Genomic DNA, 25,289 nt, shown 5'->3' with positions numbered 1-25,289 from the left:
GTAAAGTGTAAATTAGCGCATGTTGGTAATAAATATGTGTTTGAAATGTGACCTGAACAACATCAACAATGTTTTTATTTAGGCTATCCATTTCAGATGATCAGAACCAATAGGATCACCGCAAATATTTGAATATTGAGCTCTCAGACAGGGGGATTGGCGTAAGAAATCACGTGCTCTGAAAACGATGTCATGGTTACTATGAAAGACGCGTTGTATTCCCCAACAATGAATGGAAGCGGGTGGAGTTTGTCATCCGTGGTATATGGAATACCATAATATCGGAGGGAAACTTTGGAAAATATAAGTTATGTTACGGAAACTACGCACGTGTGGATTTCTAACTATTTTGGACTGTTGGGAGTATGCAACCTTTAAACTGACTTCATGAAGCTTTTAAACGGTAATTTCAGTCTCAGCACTGGCAACATTATATCTAGACGTCGAGAGTTTTGGAGACTACTTTACATTTCATACTAGGAAATATTTTAACAAGGCTATATTTTGTTTTGTTGTATTTCGATGGACAATGCCGAACTAGTCTGCTGTTTTGTAAACATTTAACTAAGAGCGGTAGAGAAACGATGTCAAACGAAACCAAATCAAGGCGCTCGAGCATGTTTCTTGAACAAACGTCTCGCTTGAATGCTCGTGCATTGATTGAACGGTTCTCGAGAAGGGGGCCAGCTGGCGCTGTCTACTCTTTGGCAAGGAGATGGTTCATTTGCACGCTGACATGGAACGAGGCTAAATGGTCTCTTCTAACCACACTTGTCTGCTTAAACTATAACAACTCATGTATATATTTTCGTTAAAAAAATTGGAGATTGTTATAGTGTGTAGCATTATTGCTGCAGAATGAAATCTTACAGTATTTTCTTTACGGTGAATGTTTCTAAAATAAATGGGAAATATATTTTATGGCTTTTGTGCACAATACATTGTATCACACCATTATTATTTAGTTTATACATTGTATAACAAACATGTGTACCATAATGATATCACGTGATAAGTGTTACAGTTTCAGTTTGTTAAAAATAATGTTACAGTAGGCCTATGCCTAATCATTATTTGATACACTGTATCTCACTCAGCTTAAATCTCTCTCTCTTGTCTACTTTTACACTTCAGTGTTGGCACTAAAAAGATACCACTCCAGAGTGACATTCGGTTCCAACGCTCTGCATCTGAAAAAACGGCCACATTCAGGATGAGGATGCCGGGACAGGCTGAAGGGGCGCGTAGGCGTCTGGATTTGACCTCTCCTCATGAAGTCAGACGGGTTGAGGTTTTTCGAGGACGTGTAGGATACGGGTTTACCTTATCGGGACAAGGCCCGTGCCTCTTGAGTGGAATATTGGAGGGCAGCCCTGCAGACCATGTGGGACTGAAGCAGGGGGATCGTATAGTGAGCGTCAACGGAACTGATGTGGCAAAGGCATCCCATGAGGCTGTGGTGCAGTTGATTGGCACCTGTAAAGGCCCTTTACGGTTGGTGGTGCTTGTCGGGAGTGGGCCCTTGGTGGACCTATCCTCCAGCGACGAGGAGTTAAGGATTTCTAGAACAGAGGGAAAGGAGCTTTTTCAGAAGGGGGGAGTTTTTCGCACTGTTTCAGCCCACTCTGGCAACTTGTCCTCTAACTCCGTAAATGCCACCCCAGCTAATCCACGACCTGTGTCAGAACCTGACATGTCCCACTGGATCCAGCCTTCGAACTCCAAAACTCAGCCTGTCTTCCTGTCTGCGGAGGAAACCGCCCGAGTGGCAGACGGCGACTCGGTTTTCAACGAGCAGGAGGATGATGTGAATCGAGACTGGAGTATTCTGAACACAGCCATTGTGGTGGGCTACCTGGGCTCTACTGAACTGATCTTGGCCTTGTCCAGACACGGCTCAGAGGACGACTGCCTACAGGTGATCCGCGGGTGTATCAGACATATGGGCACAGAGCAGGAGACCCACACGCTGGTGATGATGAAGATCATGTTCGACTGCGTCCGTCTCTGTGATGACACAGGAGCCGTCCTGGCCGCCTTCCCTGCCGAGAACCTTGTCCTGGGCGTGGTGTGTTCCGAGGACAGGCGCTTCTTTTGTCTGGTCACCACTGCACACATCTCTGGCGGCCACGTTGGCCAGAACGGTCCCCTGAGTACCTCATGCCACGTCTTCTTCATCGACCCTGAGCTGTGCCACCACAGTGACCACCTGGGCATCACAGGGCGCTTCGGCTTCGACTGCACCCCTGACCCAGACACCCAGGGCTGCCTGGAGTTCCCCCTCACTCCCCCCTCCGTTCTCCAGTTTGTATCTGTCTTATACTGTGAAATGGGGGAGGCAGTGGAGAGGCTTAGAACCAGGCTGGACGGAGACTCAGCCCACCACCTCCACACGCAACAGAATCGCAGCAGCACCGGTAAGAATGGCAGCGCCAGCAGCAACGGAGACAGTGGGATCGGAAACACCTCCCCCCCTGAGGAAAGAGCAGACAGGGATTTCCCCATCGCCCGCGGAAACGACCCTGGGGGCCAGCTCCCCAGCTGTCCATGGGAGGATTACCCCCAGGCTGAAGGAGACCTCACCCAAATAGTAGCTCATCAAAATGGCTGGCTAAAACTAAACGGCCATCCTAATCCAGGCAGCACAAATTCCCTTTCCGAATCTCTACCTGGCCCGGTGTCATTAACCGGCCTATGCGGTGGTCCACCTCCCAGGTTGGAGTTTCAGTTCAAGCCCCCGCCACCACCGTACCCTCTGGCTAAGAACCAGAACCAGAACCTAACAGGAGGAGGCTCCTTCAGAAGCAGTCAGCGCTGGTTCTCTATGAGTGTTAAGCAGAGGTGGCCTAAGGGCCGAGGTGGAGAGCCCGAGTCCCAGGCAACACCGGCCACTAACAGCTGGTCAGGACCAGCCACGGTGGGTAGCACCAATGCTCTGCCACCCCCCATGAGCCAGATCCCACCAGACAGGTACCTGGCAGCAGAGACCATGATGCTGCTGCCCCAGAGGGAGGAGTGGGCCAAACGACTCTGGAGAGTAGAATCTGGAGAGCTGCTGAATGGAAATCCCAGGAAAGATGCCAATACCAAGGTGAGATAAGAAGAGGGAATGCTGTTGTGTTGCATGATGTGTCATTGCTTGTATGTGTTCAGTATAAATACTGAATGTATTTATCCTTTATCTAACTAGGCAAGTCAGTTAAGAACAAATTCTTATGTACAACAACAGCCCACCCCAGCCAAACCCTAACAACACTGGGCCAATTATGCACCACACTATGGGACTCTCAATAACAGCCAGTTGTCATACAGCCTGGAATTAAACCAGGGTCTGTCGTGACTCTTCTAACACTGAGGTGCCATGTCTTAGACCACTGCACCACCCAGGAGCCCAGAGTAACATTTTCCAGGATGTAACCCTAACCCAAAGTTAAGATAGCTCCTATATTTGCTTTGTGCAACGCAACAAAAATACATTTGCATGCTCCCTTCTGTTTAGCATCTGGTTTTGTGTTTCTGTTTGCTTTATGTTCAACTACCTTCTACAGGAAGTGATAAAACAGTTGCAGGAGTTGAGTTGCCAGGCACTGAGAGGTTGGACAGACCATTCACTCTGACACAACAGCCATTTCACTGCTGTGAATTGAGCTTGAAAAAGCCACCTGTTAGTGTATACCTCAATGATGTCATTGTCATAAATCCACATCCAGAGAAAGTTCAGTTCCAAACAGCCTTTTCTGTTCTTCTCCTCATTGTCCACAAGATGTCCCTGTTTCACTATTTAACTGTGATGGGAGTGAGTTTCCCCATGGAAGAAGTACTTAAATGGCTACTTACAGGTAACTGCAAAAATAATGGAAACACTTGAGTAAATGTGGGATACAAAGTTTATTGAAAGCAGGTGCTTCCACACAGGTGTGGTTCCTGAGTTAATTAAGAAATGAACATTCCATCATGCTTAGAGTCATGTATAAATATGTTGGGCAGGCCATTATTTTGGCCATTATCACAGTAAATAAAATTATATTCCTCACATTCTTCGTTAACAACAGGTGTAGACTAACATTGAAATGCTTACTTACGGGCCCTTTCCAGCAATGCAGGTGAAAGAAAATAGCAAAGTAATAATAAATACACAATGAGTAACGATAACTTGGCTACACAGGAGGTTGGTGGCACCTTAATTGGGGAGGACGGGCTCGTGGTAATGGCTGGAGCGGAATTAGTGTAATGGTATCAAATACATCAAACACATGCTTTCCATGTGTTTAATGCCATTCCATGTGCTCTGTTCCAGCCATTATTATGAGCAGTCCTCCCCTCAGCAGCCTCCACTGCTTGGCTATATATATGGGGTACCAGTACCAAGTTGATGTGCAGGGGTATGAGGTAATTGAGGTAGATAGAGTGCCTTCATAAAGTATTCATACCCCTTGACTTATTCCACATTTAGTTGTGTTACAGACTTTGTTTCTCACCCATTTACACACAATACCCCATAATAACAAAGTGAAAACATGTTTTTAGATTTGTTTTTAGCAAATTTATTGAAAAATGAAATACAGAAATATCTTGTTTTCATAAGTATTCACACCTGAGTCAATACTTTGTAGAAGCATCTTTGGCAGTGATTACAGCTGTCTTTATGGGTAAGTCTATAAGAGCTTTCCACACCTGAATTGTGCAACATTTGCCCATTATTCTTTTCGAAATTCTCCAAGCTCTGTCAAGGTCTGTCTATGGCAAGATCATTTTCAGGTCTTGCCATAGATTTTCAAGCAGATTTAAGTCCAAACTTTAATTCGGCCATTCAGGAACAAGCATTTCGCTATACCCGCAATAACATCTGCTAAATATGTGTTTGTGACCAATACAATTTGATTTGATTGATGTTGTCTTCTTGGTAAGCAACTCTAGTGTAGATTTTGCCTTGTGTTTTAGGTTATTGTCCTGCTGAAAGGTGAATTCATCTCCCAGTGTGATGGAAAGCAGATTGAACCAGGTTTTCCTCTAGGATTTTGCCTGTGCTTAGCTCCATTCTGTTTCATTTTTTATCCTGGAAGAACTTCCCAGTCCTTAACGATTACAAACATACCCATAACATGATGCAGCCATCACTATGCTTGAGTGGAGAGAGTGGTAATCAGTAATGTGTTTTATTGGATTTGCCCCACTTTGTATTCAGGACAATAAGTGGCTTAATTGCTTTGCCACATTTTATGCAGTATTACTTTAGTGCCTTGTTGCAAACAGGATGCATGTTTTGGAATATTTTTATTCTGTGCAGGCTTCCTTCTTCTCATTCTGTCAGTTAGGTTAGTATTGTGTAGTAACTACGATGTTGTTGATCCATACACAGTTTTCTTGTCACGACTTCCGCCGGAGTCGGTCCCTCTCCTTGTTCGAGCGGCGCTCGGCGGTCGACGACACCGGCCTTCTAGCCATCGCCGATCCACTTTTAATTTTCCATTTGTTTTGTGTTTTGTGTTTGTTTTGTGTTTTCTACACACCTGGTTTCAATTCCCCCATTACATGTTCATTATTTAACCCTCTGGTTTAGTCCCATGTTTGTGTGCATGTTTGTTTTATTGTTCAGGCTGTTACTGACAGCTGGTATTTTGTCCTGGGTTTTGTTGTTACACCTGTTTATTTCGTGGTGCCGCTATTTTTCCCGCACCATAGTATTGTGTTTATACTGGTGTTTTCTTGTATTAAATACCTTGTCCACGCATCTCAGCTCTCCTGCACCTGACTCCTTTCACCAGTTACCCACAGCCTTGACATTTCTTCTATCACAGCTATTAAACTCGGTAACTGTTTTAAAGTCACCATTGGCCTCACAATGTAATTCCTAAACAGTTTCCTTCCTCTCCGGCAACTGAGTTAGGAAGCACACCTGTGGCTTTGTAGTGACTGGGTGTATGGATACACTGCCCAATATATAATTAATAACTTCACAATGCTCAAAGGGTTATTCAATGTCTGCTTTTTTCTTCTTCTTACCCATCTACCATTAGGTGCTTTTCTTTGTGAGGCATTGGCAAACCTCCCAGGTCTTTGTGGTTGAATCTGTGTTTGAAATTCACTGCTTGACTGATAATTGTATGTGTGGGGTACAGAGATGGACACTATTATTGCACAATTTTTACTTAACTTATTTAGGCTTGCCATAACAAAGGGATTGAATACTTATTGACTCAAGACATTTCAGCTTTTCATTTCTTTCTTAATTTGGAAAACAAAAATTGAGAAACATAATTACACTTTGATATTATATAGGGTATTGTGTGACCCCAAAAAATCTCTGTTGAATTAATTTTCAATTCAGGCTATAACACAACAAAATGTGGAAAAAGTCAAATGGTATAAAAACTTCCTTAACGCACTGTATGTACATACAGTATAACTAGGAATAAAGTGACTAGGCAACAGGATGGATAATAAACAGTAGCAGCAGCGTATGTCAAAAAAAGTTTGCGCAAAAAGTGTCAGTGCAGACAGTTCGGGTACCTATTTGGCTAACTATTTAACTAACTATTTTGCAGTCTTATGGCTGGGGGGTAGAAGCTGTTCAATGTCCTGTTGGTTCCAGATTTGGTGCATTGGTACTGCTTGCCATTCGTTAGCAGAGAGAACCGTCTATGACTAGGGTGGCTGGAGTCTTTGACAATTTTTAGGGCCTTCCTCTGACACCGCCTGATATAGAGGTCCTGGATGGCAGAGAGCTCGGCCCCAGTGATGTACTGGGCCGTACGCACTACCCTCTGTAGAGCCTTGCGGTCGGATGCCAAGCAGTTGCCATAACAAGCGGTGATGCAGCCAATCAAGATCCTCCCAATGGTGCAACTGTAAAACTTTTTTGGGATCTGAGTGCCCATGCCAAATCTTTTCAAAGCCTCCTGGGGGGGGAAAGGTGTTGCTATGCCCTCTTTATGACTGTGTTGGTGTGTGTGGACCATGATAGATCCTTAGTGATGTGGACACAGAGCAACTTGAAGCTCTCGACCTGCTCCACTACAGCCCCGTCAATGTGAATGACGGCATTCAGCCCTCCGTTTCCTGTAATCCACGATCAGCTCCTTTGTCTTGCTGATTTTTGCCTACCATGGCGATGCCCCCATAGGGTGACAATCCCCCATCAACATGGCATGAGTGGTCACTGAATGGTTTGATAAGTATGAAAACGATGTAAACCATATACAATGGCTATCTTAGTCACCAGATCTCAACCCAATTGAACACTTATGGGAGATTCTGGGCCGGTGCTTGAGAGTGTTTTCCACCACCATCAACAGAACACCAAAAGTATGGAATTTCTTTTGGAAGCAACTAGTGATGCGGGGGTTGACTCATAACCCGCAGTCCCCGCGGTTATATGTGCAGGTTGGGCGGGTTAAGGGTCATGGAATATTGTGAATAAAGAGATGCATTAAAATCCATAAATGGGTAGAATAAAGAGAAAACAATACATTAAATTAATAAATTATTGTGCAATTCATGTTATTATTCTTTTTATCTGACATTAGTGTGTAGCCTAAGCTTTAGGGCCTGACTGTAGCGTGCAAAATATATAATATTTGTCAAATTATTTTTTTACTTGATAAGTTCATGTCGATCTACTGAGACAAAAAGGACAATGTCACTGTTTAATTCAATAAGAGAAAAACGTTGAAATAGAGAGTTGAAAATAAATAGAAGGGAGGGCCAGAACAGTAGTCTAATGCTTGGGAAAGATTTGGTGAAAGAGGATGATAGCAGTGTTATGTGTGATGATTGTGAGGCACTATAGAAATTCGACAGTCGCAAGATGGGGACTTCAAAATGTCACATCAAGGGAACTGTACTGTTCAGATGGGTTAAATGGAATTCTAGCCTATCTGAACTCTGGACACTGACTGTAGGTCTATAACCTCTCACATAGCTTAAGATAGTGTTAACCCCTGCCGAATTAAGCATTGCTTGCAGTGACTCGGGAACAGAAGTGTGGAAATATGATTTATTTTCGCATCATGACAGAATTACAGACGGTCCCTAACGGCACGTTCAAAGTGTTGTCTTTATCAGCATCATAAAAGCTGATTGTATTTCAACCACATAAAATATGCATTCAAGCCAAACTGAAATCTGATCAAAAACATGTTGGGTCGTTTTAACAGCTTCTAATTTTCCTCAAAACCGGTCAAACTGATGTCATTTGGAAATTTTGCACAAAATGTTTCGTTACTGCATGTTCTCTGCGGTCCCTAAAAGTCTTTGCTGCTTGAGAGAAGCTGAGATGAAAGCGAAAACAAACTTTACCGATGTCGACTAGATTTAAGCATTCATTCTATTGTTTTATGACATTCTGGTGAGCAAGGGTTTGTTTAGTCTTCTAGGGCAACAAGTATTGACAGAAGAGAAGCTGCATGTATCTAATTACTAACAAACAGCCTACCAAAATGTTAGAAATTATAAACAGAAACCTGGGCCTGTCAAAAAAATCGTTCTTCTATCCATTTTCTATTTGCGGGCTAGGGTTAGGTGTCGTCCTCACAGTTTCACAAGGCCGGTTGCGGATGGGTTATTAGCAGTTGCGGGCTGGTGAACAAACAGCTGACCCACGCATCACAAGGCCCAACGCCCTATTAAGACACTTTATGATGGTGTTTCCTTTATTTTGGCAGTTACCTGTATACTGTATACTCAATATGTTTCCTGTTGACACAGAAGTAAAGGTGCATTCTAAACTTTTGGAAAAATCCTCAAAACATATTAATGTACTTTGAAAAGCCAATACAGAAAGTTAACCTTTTATAATATGTTTCTCCTGTGGCTACACTATTGCATGCATGAGTACAGTAGATAAAGATGGATTTGTTCCATGGAATATCAGGCATTTGGCAAAACAGAATCTTTGCACAAATTGAGAGAATCCTCCTCTACCATCTGATACATTTTTATTTCCGCTCTTCTTTCTGGTACAGAGAGCAGATTACCCGAGTCAGATGATAGGGGAAAATATTACGCTGTTTATCGTTGTGTTTGTCTCTCGCTGTTTATCCAAGCAAAAGTTATTATCCTGTGTGCATACACCGGATGAATAATGTGTCTGTCTTGAATGTCCTCTGTTCTGAAAATAAGTTTTGCACAGGAAGCTAAGGCAAATGACAGGATAGAGCCCATGTGATACCATGGTAATTACCGGCAGTTTTTTATTCCAGCTCAGACATTAGGCTGGGCTTTCACCCATCATTATAATAGCAGGGCTTCTGGCAAAATGTGTGTCTCATGCTCTTTTAGTGTAGCAGTGAAAAGGTGAGATTAAGGTGCAGATGAAAGGGGAAGAGTTGAGTTTGATGGAGCCTTTTGAGGTAAAGTAGGTGAAAATCTATTTTTTCACTACCTCAGCTCAACTGGTGTCTGTGAAATCGTCAACATTGTGCAGAACTGAGACTAATGGGCCGTGTGTGTGTGTAGCCAGTCTGTTATTTTTGTACAATCTGTTGGCCAATCACAGTTATGTTGTCGGGCAGGAAGGGAGTTGCGTGTCAGGACCCCTGTTTATTTAAGGACACGCCATATGGCCTGAAGGTCATGGCAGGAAGAACATCTGTCATCATCTTGGTTGGTTTACATCATCTTGGTTTAATTGCCCAGTGAGATAGTCCCTTATCACTCGCAAATCTCTCCAAAACTACAAGCTTGTACAGTGTAGGGATATGCCTATTTTGTATGGAAATGTATTCCAGACAAAGGGATGATCACCATTGACAAGTTTACTTTACTAATCCCTAATGCTTTCATCATGTTAAAGGTGTTATGTCATGTTTATGATGGTGTTATGTAGGCTCATGACCCATAGCTAAGTATGACAGAAACCATGATAGGATCAGTGGTTCATGTAGTAGTGTGATGTTTTGGCACAGTCATTATCCCTTTCCTGCAGTCAAATGACCTTGTGGCCTCATGGGTAGAATGTTATTATATTATTAATAGTTTTCATAATTAATCAACATTTTTTTATATTTTTCGAACAGTTTTGTTATATTTCAGTCTTCTGTGATGTATATGAAGTATCAAAATGGAATTCATTTCAACTCTATATCTGCATGGTACAGGTGTCTTATTTTTTTAAAGCCCATAACCATGTGTGTGAGGTGTGTACTTTTGTTTCCAATTAGATTTGTTTAAGACTACTAAAAAATACTCAGTGTGACCTTGATTTAGCCCACTGCAGTAAAAGGTTAATGTTCTCTCTTCTCCCCATGACAGGGTTCCAAGTTCTGGGGCATTGGCGCCGGACGCTCCTCTGGCCGTCGCTCCATTGGACACTCCAAGAGGCTCAGCCTGGCACGATCACTGGACGACCTGGAGGTAGGCCCTATGTCCAGTGCAGTATTTATAACTGTTGTCATATTGTTTAAAACCTAGCACCATCCTACTCGGTTTGCCTGGTATTAACCCCATTTGTGTTTCTGGAATTTGAGTTTTTTGAATTAGAGTAAAATATCTGGTGTTCAATCAACTTAATTCAATAAAACTCTGTTCTGGCTTATTGTAACATTTTAAAATGGCCCTGTAACGTTGTGTACCCATCTTTATTGGGAACTACATTTTGAGGGCATGCGGCTCGCTTATATGCGGAGGAGTTGGTCAGCTTGACTAATTTGGACATTCAGCCGAACCTCCCTCCCCCGTTCTTCCCCGTGCTCCAGTTTCCATTCTTTTTTAACCTTTCATTTCTGTTTGCCTTCAACTCTCATATTTAGTGCCACACTTGCGGCGAGGGTGGCTCACAAAGTGGTCTTTGTGTGGGCTCGAGGCATGGGCCCTGTTGGTTTGGCCTTGTTAACGAGCAGCCTGAGGCATGGGCCCTGTTGGTATGGCCTTGCTAACGAGCAGTGCTGCTAAATGACGTTCCCACATTTCTCCCCTATTAGCATTGCTCAGGGATTCTACAGCCCCTCGCTATCACACACACACACACACACACACACACACACACACACACACACACACACACACACACACACACACACACACACACACACACCCTAAACAGTAGTGTCAAAAACTTGAGGCATCTGGTTCTGTTTAAGTTCAATAGGGTTTTCAACAAGTCTCTTTGGAACATAAACCTGTATCTTATATAAAATGGCGCCGACAGAGATGGTCGCCTCGCTTCGCGTTCTTTTTTAAATGTATTATTTCTTACTTTGTTACCCCAGGAATCTTAAGTCATGCTTCCAGATAAACTAAACACCTTCTTTGTCCGCTTTGAGGATAATACAGTGCCACCGTCACGGCTCGCTAACAAAGACTGCTTCTCCCCTCTCTCTTTCTCTGTGGCTGACGTAGTAAAACATTTAAACTTGTTAACCCTCGCAAGGCTGCTGGCCCAGATGGCATCCCTAGCTGTGTCCTCAGAGCATGCGCAGACCAGCTGGCTGGTGGTTCAATCGCTCCCTATTCCAGTCTGTTGTCCCCACATGCTTCAAGATGGCCACCATTGTTCTTGTACCCAAGAAGGAAAAGATAAATGAACTAAATGACTACCTCCCCGTAGTACTCACTAATGTCATCATGAAGTGCTTTAAGAAGCTAGTCAAGGATCATATCACCGCCACCTTACCGGCCACCCTAGACCCACTTCAGTTTGCATACCGCCCCAACAGGTCCACAGATGACGCAATCGCCATCACACTGCACACTGCCTTATCCCATCTGGACAAAAATAATACCTATGGAAGAATGCTGTTAATTTACTACAGCTCAGCATTCAACACCATAGTACCCTCCATGCTCACCATCAAGCTGGAGGCCCTGGATCTCAACCCCGTCCTGTGCAACTGGGTCCTGGACTTGCTGACACGCCGCCCCCAGGTGTTGAAGGTAGGAAACAACATCTCTACTTCGCCGACCCTCAACACTGGGGCCCCACAAGGGTGTGTGCTCAGCCCTCTCCTGTACTCCCTGTTTACCCATGACTGCGTGGCCATGCACACCTCCAACTCAATTATCAAGTTTGCAGACGACACAACAGTAGTGGGCCTAATCACCAACAATGACAAGATAGCCTACAGGCAGGAGGTGAGGGCTCTCGGAGTGTGGTGTCAGGAAAACAACCTTTCATCAACGTCAACAAAACAAAGGAGATGATCGTGGACTTCAGGAAACAGCAGAGGGAGCACCCCCCTATCAACATCGAAGGGACAGCAGTGGAGAAGGTGGAAAGTTTGAAGTTCCTGGGCGTACACATCACAGAAAAACTAAAAGGGTCCACCCACACAGACAGTGTGATGAAGAAGGCGCAACAGCCTTCTTCAGGCTGCTGACAAACTTTTACAGATGCACAATCGAGGTGGACAGGGGACAGTAAAGAGTCATCATGCCAGGTAGTCATAAGGCATGGTCCTAGGGCTCAGGTCCTCCGAGAGAAAGAAAGAGAGAGAATTAGAGAGAGCATACTTAAATTCACACAGGTCACCGGATAAGACAGGAGAAGTACTCCAGATATAACAAACTGACCCTAGCACCCCGACACATAAACTACTGCAGCATAAATACTGGAGGCTGAGACAGGAGGGGTCTGGAGACACTGTGGCCCCATCCGATGATACCCCCAGACAGGGCCAAACACAAAGCATCACCGTGGGCAAACTACCTGCTCTCCATGACACCTCCATGACACCTACAGCACCCGATGTCACAGGGAGGCCAAAAAGATCATCATGGACAACAACCACCCGAGACACTGCCTGTTCACACCACTATAATCCAGAAGGCGAGGTCAGTACAGGTGCATCAAAGCTGGGACTGAGAGATTGAAACACAGCTTCTAGCTCAAGGCCGTTAGACTGCTAAACAGCAGTCACTAACTCAGAGATGCTGCTGCCTAGATTGAGACCCAATCACTGGACACTTTAATAAATGGATCACTAGTCACTTTAAACAATGCCACTTTAAAAATGATTACATATCTTACATTACTAATATCACATGTATATAATGTATTTCATACCATCTACTGCACCTTGTCTATGCTGCTCGGCCATCGCTCATCCATATACTTATATGTACATATTCTCATTCACCCATTTAGATTTGTGTGAATTAGGTAGTTGTTGGGGAATTGTTTGATTACTTGTTAGATATTACTGCACTGTCGGAACTAGAAGCACAAGCATTTCGCTACACTCGCAGTGACCAATAACATTTGATTTGATTTGTACAGAACAGCTTCACACAATGTAAAGTACATTTCTTATGTCTGACCTAATTGGTTTTGACATTTGGTTTTGCTCACTTTTGCGTTTGTCATCGAAGGAGTGGGCGGAAGACTCAACTTCAGAGCCTTCTGTCAGCACAGCGGCTGAATCACTCTTACCTCAACATGGCTGTTCCTTAGTACTACACAGCAATAGGATGTTATGACTTAACGTTTTCTGCTCTTTTTGTCTTAGGGATTTCTTAGTCACTGGTACTGCAGAGGAGTGAAGATAAGATAATGGTATTGTCAGTCAGTGTGTGAACCCTGAACCGGGAACTCTATATATATAGATTTGCTCCACTTCACCATTTTTGAACGCTAGAGCGATGTCATTGGTTGAGGCCATCTCAAATTCTTTCAAGTACACTAGGGCCTTGCAGCCTCTTCAGGGTCAAGTACACTAGGGCCTTGCTGCCTCTTCAGGGTCAACAGTTACTGTGACGGTTATGGAGAGAGACGGGGCATTTGACGTGTTGCAAGTGTCTGTGAGGTCAATAAAACGAGCTACAGCTTTCATACTTTGTTAGCATTAGCTATGATCTCTGTCTACAGAGCCTGCTAACTGCACATGCTGGATGTAAACAACTGAATTATGCACCTATAATAGGATCCCCAAAAAAGGTCTGCTATAGGCCTAAACAAACAAAGAAAACCTGCTACCTAGTAATGAACTACTTATAGCTCTAATCCAACAGAATAAATTGGATACAACATGTTATTGTCCACACGACGAGGAAAGTTACCCTGGGCTTCACATAAATTACATTTCTAGATACAAAACATATTGCAATACTAGGAAAACTTTGTCATCAAAAGCATTTCAGTTGACATGTAGGACTATTATAGAGAGAAAAATTAACATTGGACTAAGGTCAGCTCGTATTGAATTAAATAATAACTCATTTTGATGTCTCTTTTATAATTGGGCTCTCAGGGTAGTAGCTCATCCTACTGTTTGATCCTCTCTATGACGAAAACTGTAATTCTCTCAGAAATAGTTTTGGCTAGCAAAACAAACGGCTATATTTGGGTTGCCACAGACTGAATGGGAATCCCCGTTCAAATTGGGAACAGCAAGTAAGAGTATTAGGATTTCCTCAAGTGTTTCCTGGAACATTAAGACTTGGGTGTATTCCACCAGCTAAATAGTATTTTGGTCAGTGGGTGGCTGCAGAGGGAATTTTAACATAGTCCGGTAAGGGAATCCCACCTTTAAAGTATAGCATTTTCCTAAAGCTGTACTTTTCCAAGTTATGAAATGGTGGAGTTCCTAATTAAAGGCCCAGTGAAGTCAAAAACATAGTTTGTCATGTGTTTTATATATATTTCCACACTATGAGGTTAGAATAATACTGTGAAATTGTGAAAATTATGATAACGTTTGATGACGTTTTAGTGTAAGAGCTGTTTGAAATAACTGGCTGAAATGTTTTGGTGGGATGAAGTTTTGGCCTGCCTTGTGACATTAGTTAACCAATAAGCAAGAGTTCCAAACCATTTTGCTAGTTTTCAGTTTTCCCCTCCCCACACAGACCATTCCCAGACAGTACTAGCAAAATTATTTTTGTTTATTTTTGACCATTTAAATAAAAAATAATCAAATAATCACACAAGGTAATAATCGTTTCCCAGAAATGATTTGATATTAAGATTAAAACAGCTGCATTGGACCTGCAAAACAGTTGTTGTGTAAGCACGTCTGTGGTCTGATAAGAACTTAACAGTGGCGTATTTGCACATTTTTCATTGTGCAGTCATAATTTCAGCCACACTGAAACCATGACAAAGTGAGTGCAATTTACCCATGCTGCTTTAAGTCATGGTATACATTCCAGGTAATTACTATGTTTGAGGTTTTCTTCTAATGGTGGCCAAAGGCAATTAGATCCTTATCTATGGCTGTCGCCCACCCCTGGTTTCCATTTCAAGGGCTCATCACCCCAAGGGCACAGCGTTACCATCCTTGCTAAACCAGACACCATTGTTTCACCGGAGAACGGCATTCAGTCAAGTTTAACTACGCTATAACAGCTTCACATGATCATCAGTCAAAGATCAATGAGCCACGCCGCAAGGCTCAGTACGGGAAGGAAACATGAATATGTATGCACTCACTACTGTAAGTCTGCTAAATTTGTCAATGTAGAGCAACAGAAACACATCATCTGCTCTTTCTTGATAAGGAAAGTGAGAGCCTCCATTTGGCAGGCATCCTGTAAAGACAATATATGGAATGACAAACTGGTGCATGTTGTGCAAGCTACATCAAAGGATTTTTACACCCACAATGTAAGATTCCCTATGTTCCTCATCATATAAATAACAAGTGTCATCGTATCGCAGCCTCTCCAGATTACTAGCGTGCATCACGTTGGAATATCCCATTATACAGGGATTGGAAGGTGTTTTGTTTTGAGAGCTTTTCCTACCCTCCTGATTCCTCAGCCCTGTCCTTGACTCCCTAGAATGTTATTGAGCCCATTTTTCACACTGTGGGAATCCAAAATGTGATAAGCTGCCACCGGTCACATCTCTACATGAGTGGACAACGTGGGCCCCTGGGAGACCCTGCCAGCAGAGCTGTGGTGAGACCCCTGCTTGTGGATAACCTCTCACCGTTTGACGCTACGGAAGCTGCAAGCACATGTGGCGGCTCTGTTGCTTTTTCCGTGGTTAGCCGTGTGCGTCAGAGCCGCGGCAACAGGGGTCAGGAATCAGTAAACACTGTTATATTTGACCTCACAGAGCCTCTGACATGTAGCTACGCCAGACTGTCCTGTCGGCTAGCCGAATCTGCGGTTTTCTGTCTGTTTCGCTTGTCCTGGTTGCCATTTGGTCTCAGCAGAGGAGCTGTGATGATCAGCGTTTGATGTATTTTGTGTGTGTGTGGAGATTACGCGATAGCAGCATCTCGCTGCACGCTGGGGCTTTGTTGTCTGTGAACTTTGTATCGCTTCTATTCATTTTTCAGCACACTTGTCAAAGCCCCGCCGGCCCCCTTCCTCCTCGCACGCCAATTCCTTTCTCATGGCTTTAATTTCTGACTTAAATCAGATGCTTTGCACACTGAATGATAAGTGTGTGTCTGTGTGTTTCTGTGGTCTATGTGTACAAATGCATTACAAATAGTGTGAAGGAATGCTTGTGAGTGTATGCTATTTTGTGTACCTATGTGTGTGCCAAGAGTTGATGGCCCTCCCTTATCCGGGAGTCTAAGCTTTTGCGTTCCCTCACACATCATAGGCTGGATAACAAAGCTTGGTTTGCCTGCCTGAGGCTAAGAGATCCACTTTGTGGGCGTAGCAGGAACTGTGAGGAGGAATGAAGACAGAGGGAGAGAAAAATAAATGGAAAGGGAAGGATGATAGAGTGGGTAGAGGAAAGTGAGAGAGGGAGGGAGGTAGGTAGGGAGTGAGAGAGGGAGGGAGGGAGAGAGGAAGCAAGGCACAGTAGCAGCAGGGGGAGTGTGTTTGAACTCTCAGTAGCTGTCAGGATCTTGGACTGCCGCTCTCCGCCTGAGTTTAGCGCTCCCTGGCTGCAAACACACACACACCGCGGAGTGAGCTGACGAATGGACTTGTTTCCACACACCAGGCGTGTGGAGCTGCAGCAGCACTGAAGACAAGCCCAACACAAGCTGCACACAGCGCCATACATGGAGCAAACTTTAACTCTCATCTCTGTAAGTATTCTCATCAAACTCATTGAGCATCTCTCTCTCTCTTCTTCTTGCTTTCATAGTTCATGCTTATCTCTGTGCTGTGGTGTCTTCCTGCATCTCCCTGACAGTTTTCTTGCCTTCTTTGGGCTCTTTGTAACTCATATTTGACTGTTTAAGTGCCTCACAGTGGTTAGCTTGTGTGTTCCTTCAGAGGAATGTTTTGGTCAGCTCCAGCCTCTAACAGAGCTTGCATGTGTGTGTGGCTATGTGACACACTGTGCAGTTCTATACAGAGATACTGTCCTGCTTCCTGAATACTGGGACCGGGGACACAAACTGAATTTAAATCAGGCATACTAAAAGGGTTTTGTGAAGTGATGAGTGATTTTTCTCATCGTCGACTCTCATCAAGTGTTCTTTATGAACTGTTGACTGAGCGGCGCTGTGTTTGGAGTCCCTTGGCTAGTGACCCATTTCAAATGAATTAGTGTTGTTTGGAGGAGTGCAGCACAGTTTTGGTGTAAAGGACCCAACCTTAAGGACCCAACCGACATGGAGAATTTTTTTATTTTTAGGGTTGCCCATAGCAGCTTAAGTTGAGGTTGAACTTGATGTGGTTGCATGTGGTTTTGCTCTGCCCCTCTCTGTTTACTGTGCACTGATTCACCCCCTGCTGTTAGACAGTCAGTTATGTTTTTGTCTTAAAGGAACTAGTGGTGGCACATCTGTTTTTGGTATATGTTCTGTCTCTGGTCTATTTTTGTCTAATCTAAATGTATGGGATCAGCCAGAGCCGTATATAGAGATACACCGTATGTACCGGTATACCTCTGGATTCTGCTTGGGACATTATGATGCTGCTGCTGTGACTTGAAAGGCGTTGCAGAAAAGGTGTGTTCTTGGGAGGATTAGCAGGCGAGGGAAGATCACGACACGCTTTTATCTCGCAGACGTCACAGGATGAGAGCGTCGACGTGGGGGTGGACAGTTGCCCTCACGAAATGTGTCCTCGGGCACAGCATTATGGGATGTAAAGAGCAAGTGGCCTGACATTTCCTAAATGCCTCTTCACAGCGGTGTGCTTTTTTTCCTCCAGCAGAGGTTTCATTGCGTTAAATAAGCTGCCTCTCTGCCCACAGACTGGAAAAATGGCTAGCTGCATTGGAGTCCAGATTCAGTTAGCTGCAGAACTCAGAGGATGGAAACTCTGTGACCAAACAGACAGATGCGACAGCGGTTGCTGACCACCTCGAGACCACAGAAGAAAAGCAGTGTCTGACCAACTGAGGTCAGAAATACAGTACTGTGTACTCCCACACTGACCGTGTGGTTGGTTGGTTATTGTGCATAGTACACCCAGCTCAAAACTGAATGATGTCATCACAGTGACACCAAAACCATGACATTTCTGTCAACATTTCGCCAACTGCCTGGTGGGAAAGGAGATTAAATTAGTTGGCAACAGTCAGCGCTGTTTTGTCCCATTTACCTGGTTGTGTTGAATAGCCTCCTCCTATATGAGATATAGGCAGGCTCTGGGAATAAAGCAGTATGATTCAAGGCCATCTACCCACCCACACTATTTACATTCCTATTTATTTTTATTTATTTATACTTTTCATCCATTTCTTCATACTGCATCGTTTGCAGTACATCTCCTGCCAAGGGTGTGGAAGTAACTCAATGAAGGAAAACCATGGAACTCGGACACCGTTTCTCATGAAAGGAAACGGTTTGAACATGTCGGAGAGAGAAACTAGTACACACTTGTTTAAAAAAAAAAGTTTTTATTTGTCTTTAACCTCAAACCTGTGTCTGCTTCGTACGGGCGTGTATCGTACTGGAGTAAGAGGTGGTGTCGTGTTAGAACTAGCGTGCTAAGAGAATGCGGTTCTTCAATAATGCAGGGAATTAACGCGTTTGTTGGTATCTTTGGCCATATGTTGGCAGAGAAAGTTGAGAAACAATGCCAAGGTCCTGTCTCCTTAGCACCATCGATAGAATAAACACAGATCTTTGTGAGACAAGTCGTCGCCCCCCCCCTCCCCCCTCGACGCTATTGTGAGAGCTTTGCTGTGCTTTTCTCGCTCGTGAGATATTTCAATAACTTATCGACACATATCAATGGATTGAAATCTAGGATGTAGGTTAATATAATGATTCCTTTTAGCAGGCTCTTTTTATCCAAGCGTCTTACAGTACTGCATACATACTTTTTCATATCTTGCCGCAGTGGGAATCAAATTTACAACCCTGCTGTTGCAAGCACTCTACCAACGGAGCCACACAGGACTAATGCAGAATTCTATTGTGTGACCTAGTTGCTTTCTGTTGAGCAAAACAGTAACTCCTGTGGTTTGTACTATAAAGTACAGCACATGGTATGTGGTCATGGTATTTCCAGAGGCCCTTGAGGTGTATGTTGACCCTAAAATGACAAATCTAGGTTCAGTTTACCCTCCCCCGTTCCCTGTAGGAGGTTATTAAAGGAAAATTGATCTGAGACCTGCCTGATATCATCACTGATGTAACATTCTAATCCCCCCAAAGGCGCAGCACACATGGGTGGATGGATAAAAGTAGCAAATAGATATAAATACTAGGATTACTTAACATAAGTATTTCATTGCATTTATTTCATTGCGGGCAACAACTCTCTAGTAGGAAGATGTGGGTGCTTCAAAGGATGGATAGATTGGCCTTTGGAAGCTAAATTGGATTAGATGACACCAGTGTGTTATAATATTTCAAGTTTATTTTTATACAGCGGAACATATAACTCTCCCTACTCTCAGCCACTCAGTCTCTGTAACAGTTTGTACATAAACACAGCAATCCACACTGTCTCTGTCTGTTTCCCTCCAGAAACGTCTATTTTTGCCCCTCTGAGAGCTGCCCCGAACTTGTCCCCATGCCAAATACCCATGAGGACTAACTAGACGACGACATCTGTTTGCCTTTCCCCTATGGGGACTGACTTAACCGAAACCCCCATCCCCGTTTTCTCTCCCAGACTCCCCCAGCCAGTTAAGGTTCCCAGTATGACAGTGGTGGTCGGTGCCGTTTTAAGATGAGGGAGGACGATTCTTTTTTTATGAGCATGGCCTTATTTTTATTACAGGATATTGGATAACTGTTCATATTCATATTCTTTTCACCCAGCTCAAAGTATCATCGATAGGTTTAGGCTACTTAACATTATACTCAAATTTTCCCTATACCCACCATGAGGTTGGTACAACCTAGCCTATCAATTAAAGTTTACAACGTACACTCCAGTTCAAAAGTTTGGGGTCACTTAGAAATGTCCTTGTTTTTGAAAGAAAAGCTACATTTTTGTCCATTAAAATAACATGTGTTTGATCAGAAATACAGTGTAGACATTTTAATGTTGTAAATGACTATTGTAGCTGGAAAATGCAGATTTTTATGGAATATCTACAGTTGAAATCAGAAGTTTATATACACTTAGGTTGGAGTCATTAAAACTCGTTTTTCAACCACTCCCCACATTTCTTGCTAACAAACTATAGTTTTGGCAAGTCAGTTAGGACATCTACTTTGTGGATGACATAAGTAATTTTTCCAACAATTGTTTACAAACAGATTATTTCACTTATAATTCACTGTATCACAATTCCAGTGGGTTAGAAGTTTATATACATTAAGCTGGAAAATTCCAGAAAATGACGTCATGGCTTTAGAAGCTTCTGATAGGCTAATTGACATTGTTTGAGTCAATTGGAGGTGTACCTGTGGATGTATTTCAAGGCCTACCTTCAAACTCAGTGCCTCTTTGCTTGACATCATGGGAAAATCAAAAGAAATCAGCCAAGACCTCAGAAATTGTAGACCTCCACAAGTCAGGTTCATCATTGGGAGCAATTTCCAAACACCTGAAGGTACTACGTTCATCTGTACAAACAATACTACGTAAGTATAAACACCATGGGACCATGCAGCCGTCATACTGCTCAGGAAGGAGACGCATTCTGTCTCCTAGAGATAAATGTGCTTTGGTGCGAAAAGTGCAAATCAATCGCAGAACAACAGCAAAGGACCTTGTGAAGATGCTGGAGGAAACAGTACAAAAGTATCTATATCCACAGTAAAACGAGTCCTTTATCGACATAACCTGAAAGGTCGCTCACTAAGGAAGAAGCCACTGCCTTAAAACCGCCATAAAAAAGCCAGACTACGGTTTTTAACTGCACATGGGGACAAAGATCGTACTTTTTGGAGAAATGTCCTCTGGTCTGATGAAACAAAAATATAACTGTTTGGCCATAATGACCATCGTTATGTTTGGAGGGAAAAGGGGGATGCTTGCAAGCCGAAGAACACCATCCCAACCGTGAAGCACGGGGTGGCAGCATCGTGTTCTGGGGGTGCTTTGCTGCAGGAGAGACTTGTGCACTTCACAAAATAGATGGCATCATGAGGATGGAAAATTATATGGATATATTAAAGCAACATCTCAAGACATCAGTTAAAGCTTGGTCGCAAATTGGTCTTCCAAGTGGACAATGACCCCAAGCATACTTCCAAAGTTGTGGCAAAATGGCTTAAGGACAACAAAGTGGGCAGAACTGAAAAAGCATGCGCAAGCAAGGAGGCCTACAAACAAGCTCTGTTACACCAGCTCAGGAGGAATGGGCCAAAATTCACTCAACTTACTGTGGGAAGCTTGTGGAAGGCTACCCGAAACGTTTGACACAAGTTAAACAATTTAAAGGCAATGCTACCAAATACTAATTGAGTGTATGTACACTTCTGACCCACTGGGAATGTGATAAAATAAATAAAAGCTGAAATAAGTAATTCCCTATACTATTATTCTGACATTTCACATTCTTAAAATAAAGTGGTGATCTTAACTGACCAAAGACAGGGAATTTTTACTAGGATTAAATGTCAGGAATTGTGAAAAACTGAGTTTAAATGTATTTGGCTAAGGTGTATGTAAACTTCCGACTTCAACTGTATATATGCGTACAGAGGCGACATTATCAGCAACCATCACTCCTGTGTTCCAATGGCACGTTTTGTTAGCTAATCCAAGTGGATCATTTTAAAACGCTAATTGATCATTTGAAAACTCTTTTGCAATCATGTTAGCACAGTTGAAAAGAGCTGACTCTGGGATGTTGGCCTTCTAGGCAGAATTGCTCTGTCCAGTGTCTGTGTTCTTTTGCCAATCTTAATCTTTCATTTTTATTGGCCAGTCTGAGATATGGCTTTTTCTTTGCAACTCTGCCTAGAAGGCTAGCATCTCGGAGTCGCCTCTTCACTGTTGACGTTGAGACTGGTGTTTTGGTACTATTTAACCAACTTGTGAAGCGTCTGTTTCTCAAACTAGACACTCTAATGTACTTGTCCTCTTGCTCAGTTGTGCACCGTGGCCTCCCACTCCTCTTTCTATTCTTGTTAGAGTCAGTTTGCGCTGTTCTGTGAAGGGAGTAGTTCACAGCGTTGTCCGAGATCTTCAGTTTCTTGGCAAGTTCTTGCATGGTATAGCCTTCATTTATCAGAACAAGAATTGACTGACGAGTTTCAGAAGAAAGTTATTTGTTTCTGGCCATTTTGAGCCTGTTATCGAACTCACAAATGCTGATGCTTCAGATACTCAACTAGTCTAAAGAAGGCCAGTTTTATTGCTTCTTTAATCTGGACAACAGTTTTCAGCTGTGCTAACAATTGCAAAACGTTTTTCTAATGATCAATTAGCCTTTTAAAATGATACACTTTGATTAGCTAACACAACGTGCCATTGGAACACAGGGTTGATGGTTGCTGATAATGGGCCTATGTACGCCTATGTAGATATTCCATAAACAAAATCTGCCGTTTCCAGCTACAATGGTCATTTACAACATTAACAATGTCTACACTGTATTTCTGATTAATTAATATTATTTTAAATGACAAAAAAAGTGATTTTCTTTCAAAAGCAAGGACATTTCTAAGTGACCCCAAACTTTTGAACGATAGTGTAGGTGCACAGGTCGAGAGACGAATGTGAATAATCAAGGTGACAGACAGGGACACATTTAATCCCACCTTGCACACGCTTGCCTGCATCTAACTGATCTGGGGTGTAATCATTAGTCCAACAGTTGCAAACGAGAGTTTTTTATTGGACAAATTCAGGTATGTTTATCCCTGTTTCGTTTTATTTAAGAATTAGCTCAATGAATATACATGCTCCTGATCACGTGCAAACACAGTTCACTTTCATAGCAGCCACATACAAACAGCATGATCACTTTGCTCATTGTTTTCATTCTCACATCTACGAGCTCTCCTCCTCTCACATTTTCCCTTCACTTGGTGACTTCAGTGCACAACACATCAGCTATCTGTGACCAGGCGAAAAAAACTTTCCAAGCCAAACCTTCATATCATATCTTAACCGTTAACCTCTACACACAGCCTTCATCGTTGTCACCATATTAGCTAGCGTTATAGCTAGTCAACATAGCTATTAGAACTAACATGTTAGTAAACCCGCAGTACAGTGAACAGTCAGCAAGCAGTTTAGCTGTTACACAGGCATGCCTCTGTGGCAGTAAATTAATAAAACCAAAAGCTTATCTTGAATTGGAAGAGTTCTAGTGTTGGATAGTCATAGCCAGCTAGCTAACATAGCATACCTCTCTGTTTGAGACGGATGTTTGAGTAGGCTAAACTAGTTAGCTGCATTTTCTAGCTAATTACAGTGCTTTGCACATTTTGTTATGTTACAACCTTATTGTAAAATTGATTAAATACATTTTTTCCCTCATCAATCTACACACAAACCCCACAATGACAAAGCAAAAAAAGCTTATTAAAAAAAGATGTATATATATATATAATATCACATAAGTATTCAGAACCTTTAGTAAGTACTTTGTTTTGTTATTTAACCAGGCAAGTCAGTTCGCTGCCCTATGGGACTCCCAATCACGGCCAGATGTGATACAGCCTGGATTCAAACCAGGGACTGCAGTGACACATCTTGCACTGAGATGCAGTGCCTTAGACCGCTGCGCCACTTGAGAGCTTGTTGAAGCACCTTTGGCAGTGATTACAGAATCGAGTCTTCTTACAAGCTTGGCACACCAGTATTTGGGGAGTTTGGATGGGGAGTGTTGGATGGGGAGTGTTGCTGCACAGCTAAGTTGGATGGGGAGTGTTGCTGCACAGCTATTTTCAAGTCTCCAGAGAGGTTTGATCGGGTTCAAGTCTTTGCTCTGGCTGGGCCACTCAAGAACATTCAGAGACTTGTCCCGAAGTCACTCCTGCGTTGTCTTGGTTGTGTGCTTAGGGTCGTTGTCCTGTTGGCAGGTGAACCTTTGCTCCAGTCTGAGGTCCTGAGCACTCTGGAGCAGGTTTTCATCAAGGATATCTCTGTACTCTGCTCCGTTCATATTTTCCTCAATCGTGACTAGTCTCCCAGTCCCTGCCCTAAAAAACATCCCACAGCATGATACTGCCACCACCATACTTCACCGTAGAGAGGGGGCCAGGTTTACTACAGACAGATGTGACGCTTGGCATTTAGGCCAAAGAGTTCAATCTTGGTTTCATCAGACCAGATAATTGTGTTTCTCAAGGTCTGAGAGTCTTTAAGTGCCTTTTGGCAAATTTCAAGCGGGCTGTCATGTGCCTTTTACTGTAGAGTGGCTTCCGTCTGGCTACTCAACCGTCAAAGCCTAATAGGTGAAGTGCTGCAGAGATGGTTGTCCTTCTGGAAGGTTCTCCCATCTCCACAGAGGAACTCTAGAGCTCTGTCAGAGTAACCATCAAGTTCTTGGTCACCTCCCTGACCAAGGCCCTTCTCCACCGATTGCTCAGTCTGGCCCTGGCGGCCAGCTCTAGGTAGAGTCTTACATTTACATTTAAGTCATTTAGCAGACGCTCTTATCCAGAGCGACTTACAAATTGGTGTTGGTGGTTCTCAACTTCTTCCATTTAAGGATGATGGAGGCCATTGTGTTCTTGGGGACCTTCAATGCTGCAGAAATGTTTTGGTACCCTTCCCCAGATCTGTGCCTCGACACAATCCTGTCTCGGAGCGATATGGACAATTCCTTTGACTTCATGGCTTGGTTTTTGCTCTGAATTGTTGTGCAACTGTGGGACCTTATATAGACAGGTGTGTGCCTTTCCAAATCATGTCTAATCAATTGAATTTACCACACAGGTGGACTCCAATCAAGTTGTAGAAACATCTCAAGGATGATCAATGGAAACAGGGTGCACCTGAGCTCAATTTCAAGTCTCATAAATAAGGAATTTTTGTTTTTATTTTTTTTCACATTTGCAAAAATGTTTAAAAAAATACCTTGCTTTGTCATTATGGGGTGTTGTGTGTAGATTGCTGAGGGTTTTTAT

The 25,289-nt window shown here is 43.2% G+C and overlaps 1 protein-coding gene across 1 annotated transcript in view; it reads left to right on the top strand.

Annotated features, from left to right (window-relative positions):
- Positions 1–229: 229 nt before the first annotated feature.
- Positions 230–25,289, top strand: part of LOC118391935 (regulator of G-protein signaling 12-like) — a 71,956-nt gene continuing 46,896 nt past the window's right edge. The window contains exons 1-3 of the mRNA XM_035783446.1: positions 230–403; positions 1,135–3,091; positions 10,252–10,353. Of these exons, the coding sequence (XP_035639339.1) occupies positions 1,214–3,091; positions 10,252–10,353 (1,980 nt within the window). The 5' untranslated portion in view covers positions 230–403; positions 1,135–1,213. The remainder of the gene's footprint in view (positions 404–1,134; positions 3,092–10,251; positions 10,354–25,289) is intronic.

The sequence above is a fragment of the Oncorhynchus keta genome, chromosome 13 (assembly GCF_023373465.1).
Source record: "Oncorhynchus keta strain PuntledgeMale-10-30-2019 chromosome 13, Oket_V2, whole genome shotgun sequence".
NCBI lineage: Eukaryota > Metazoa > Chordata > Actinopteri > Salmoniformes > Salmonidae > Oncorhynchus > Oncorhynchus keta.
Note: the sequence above shows the minus strand (reverse complement) of the source record. Positions and strands in the feature narration are given on the sequence as shown.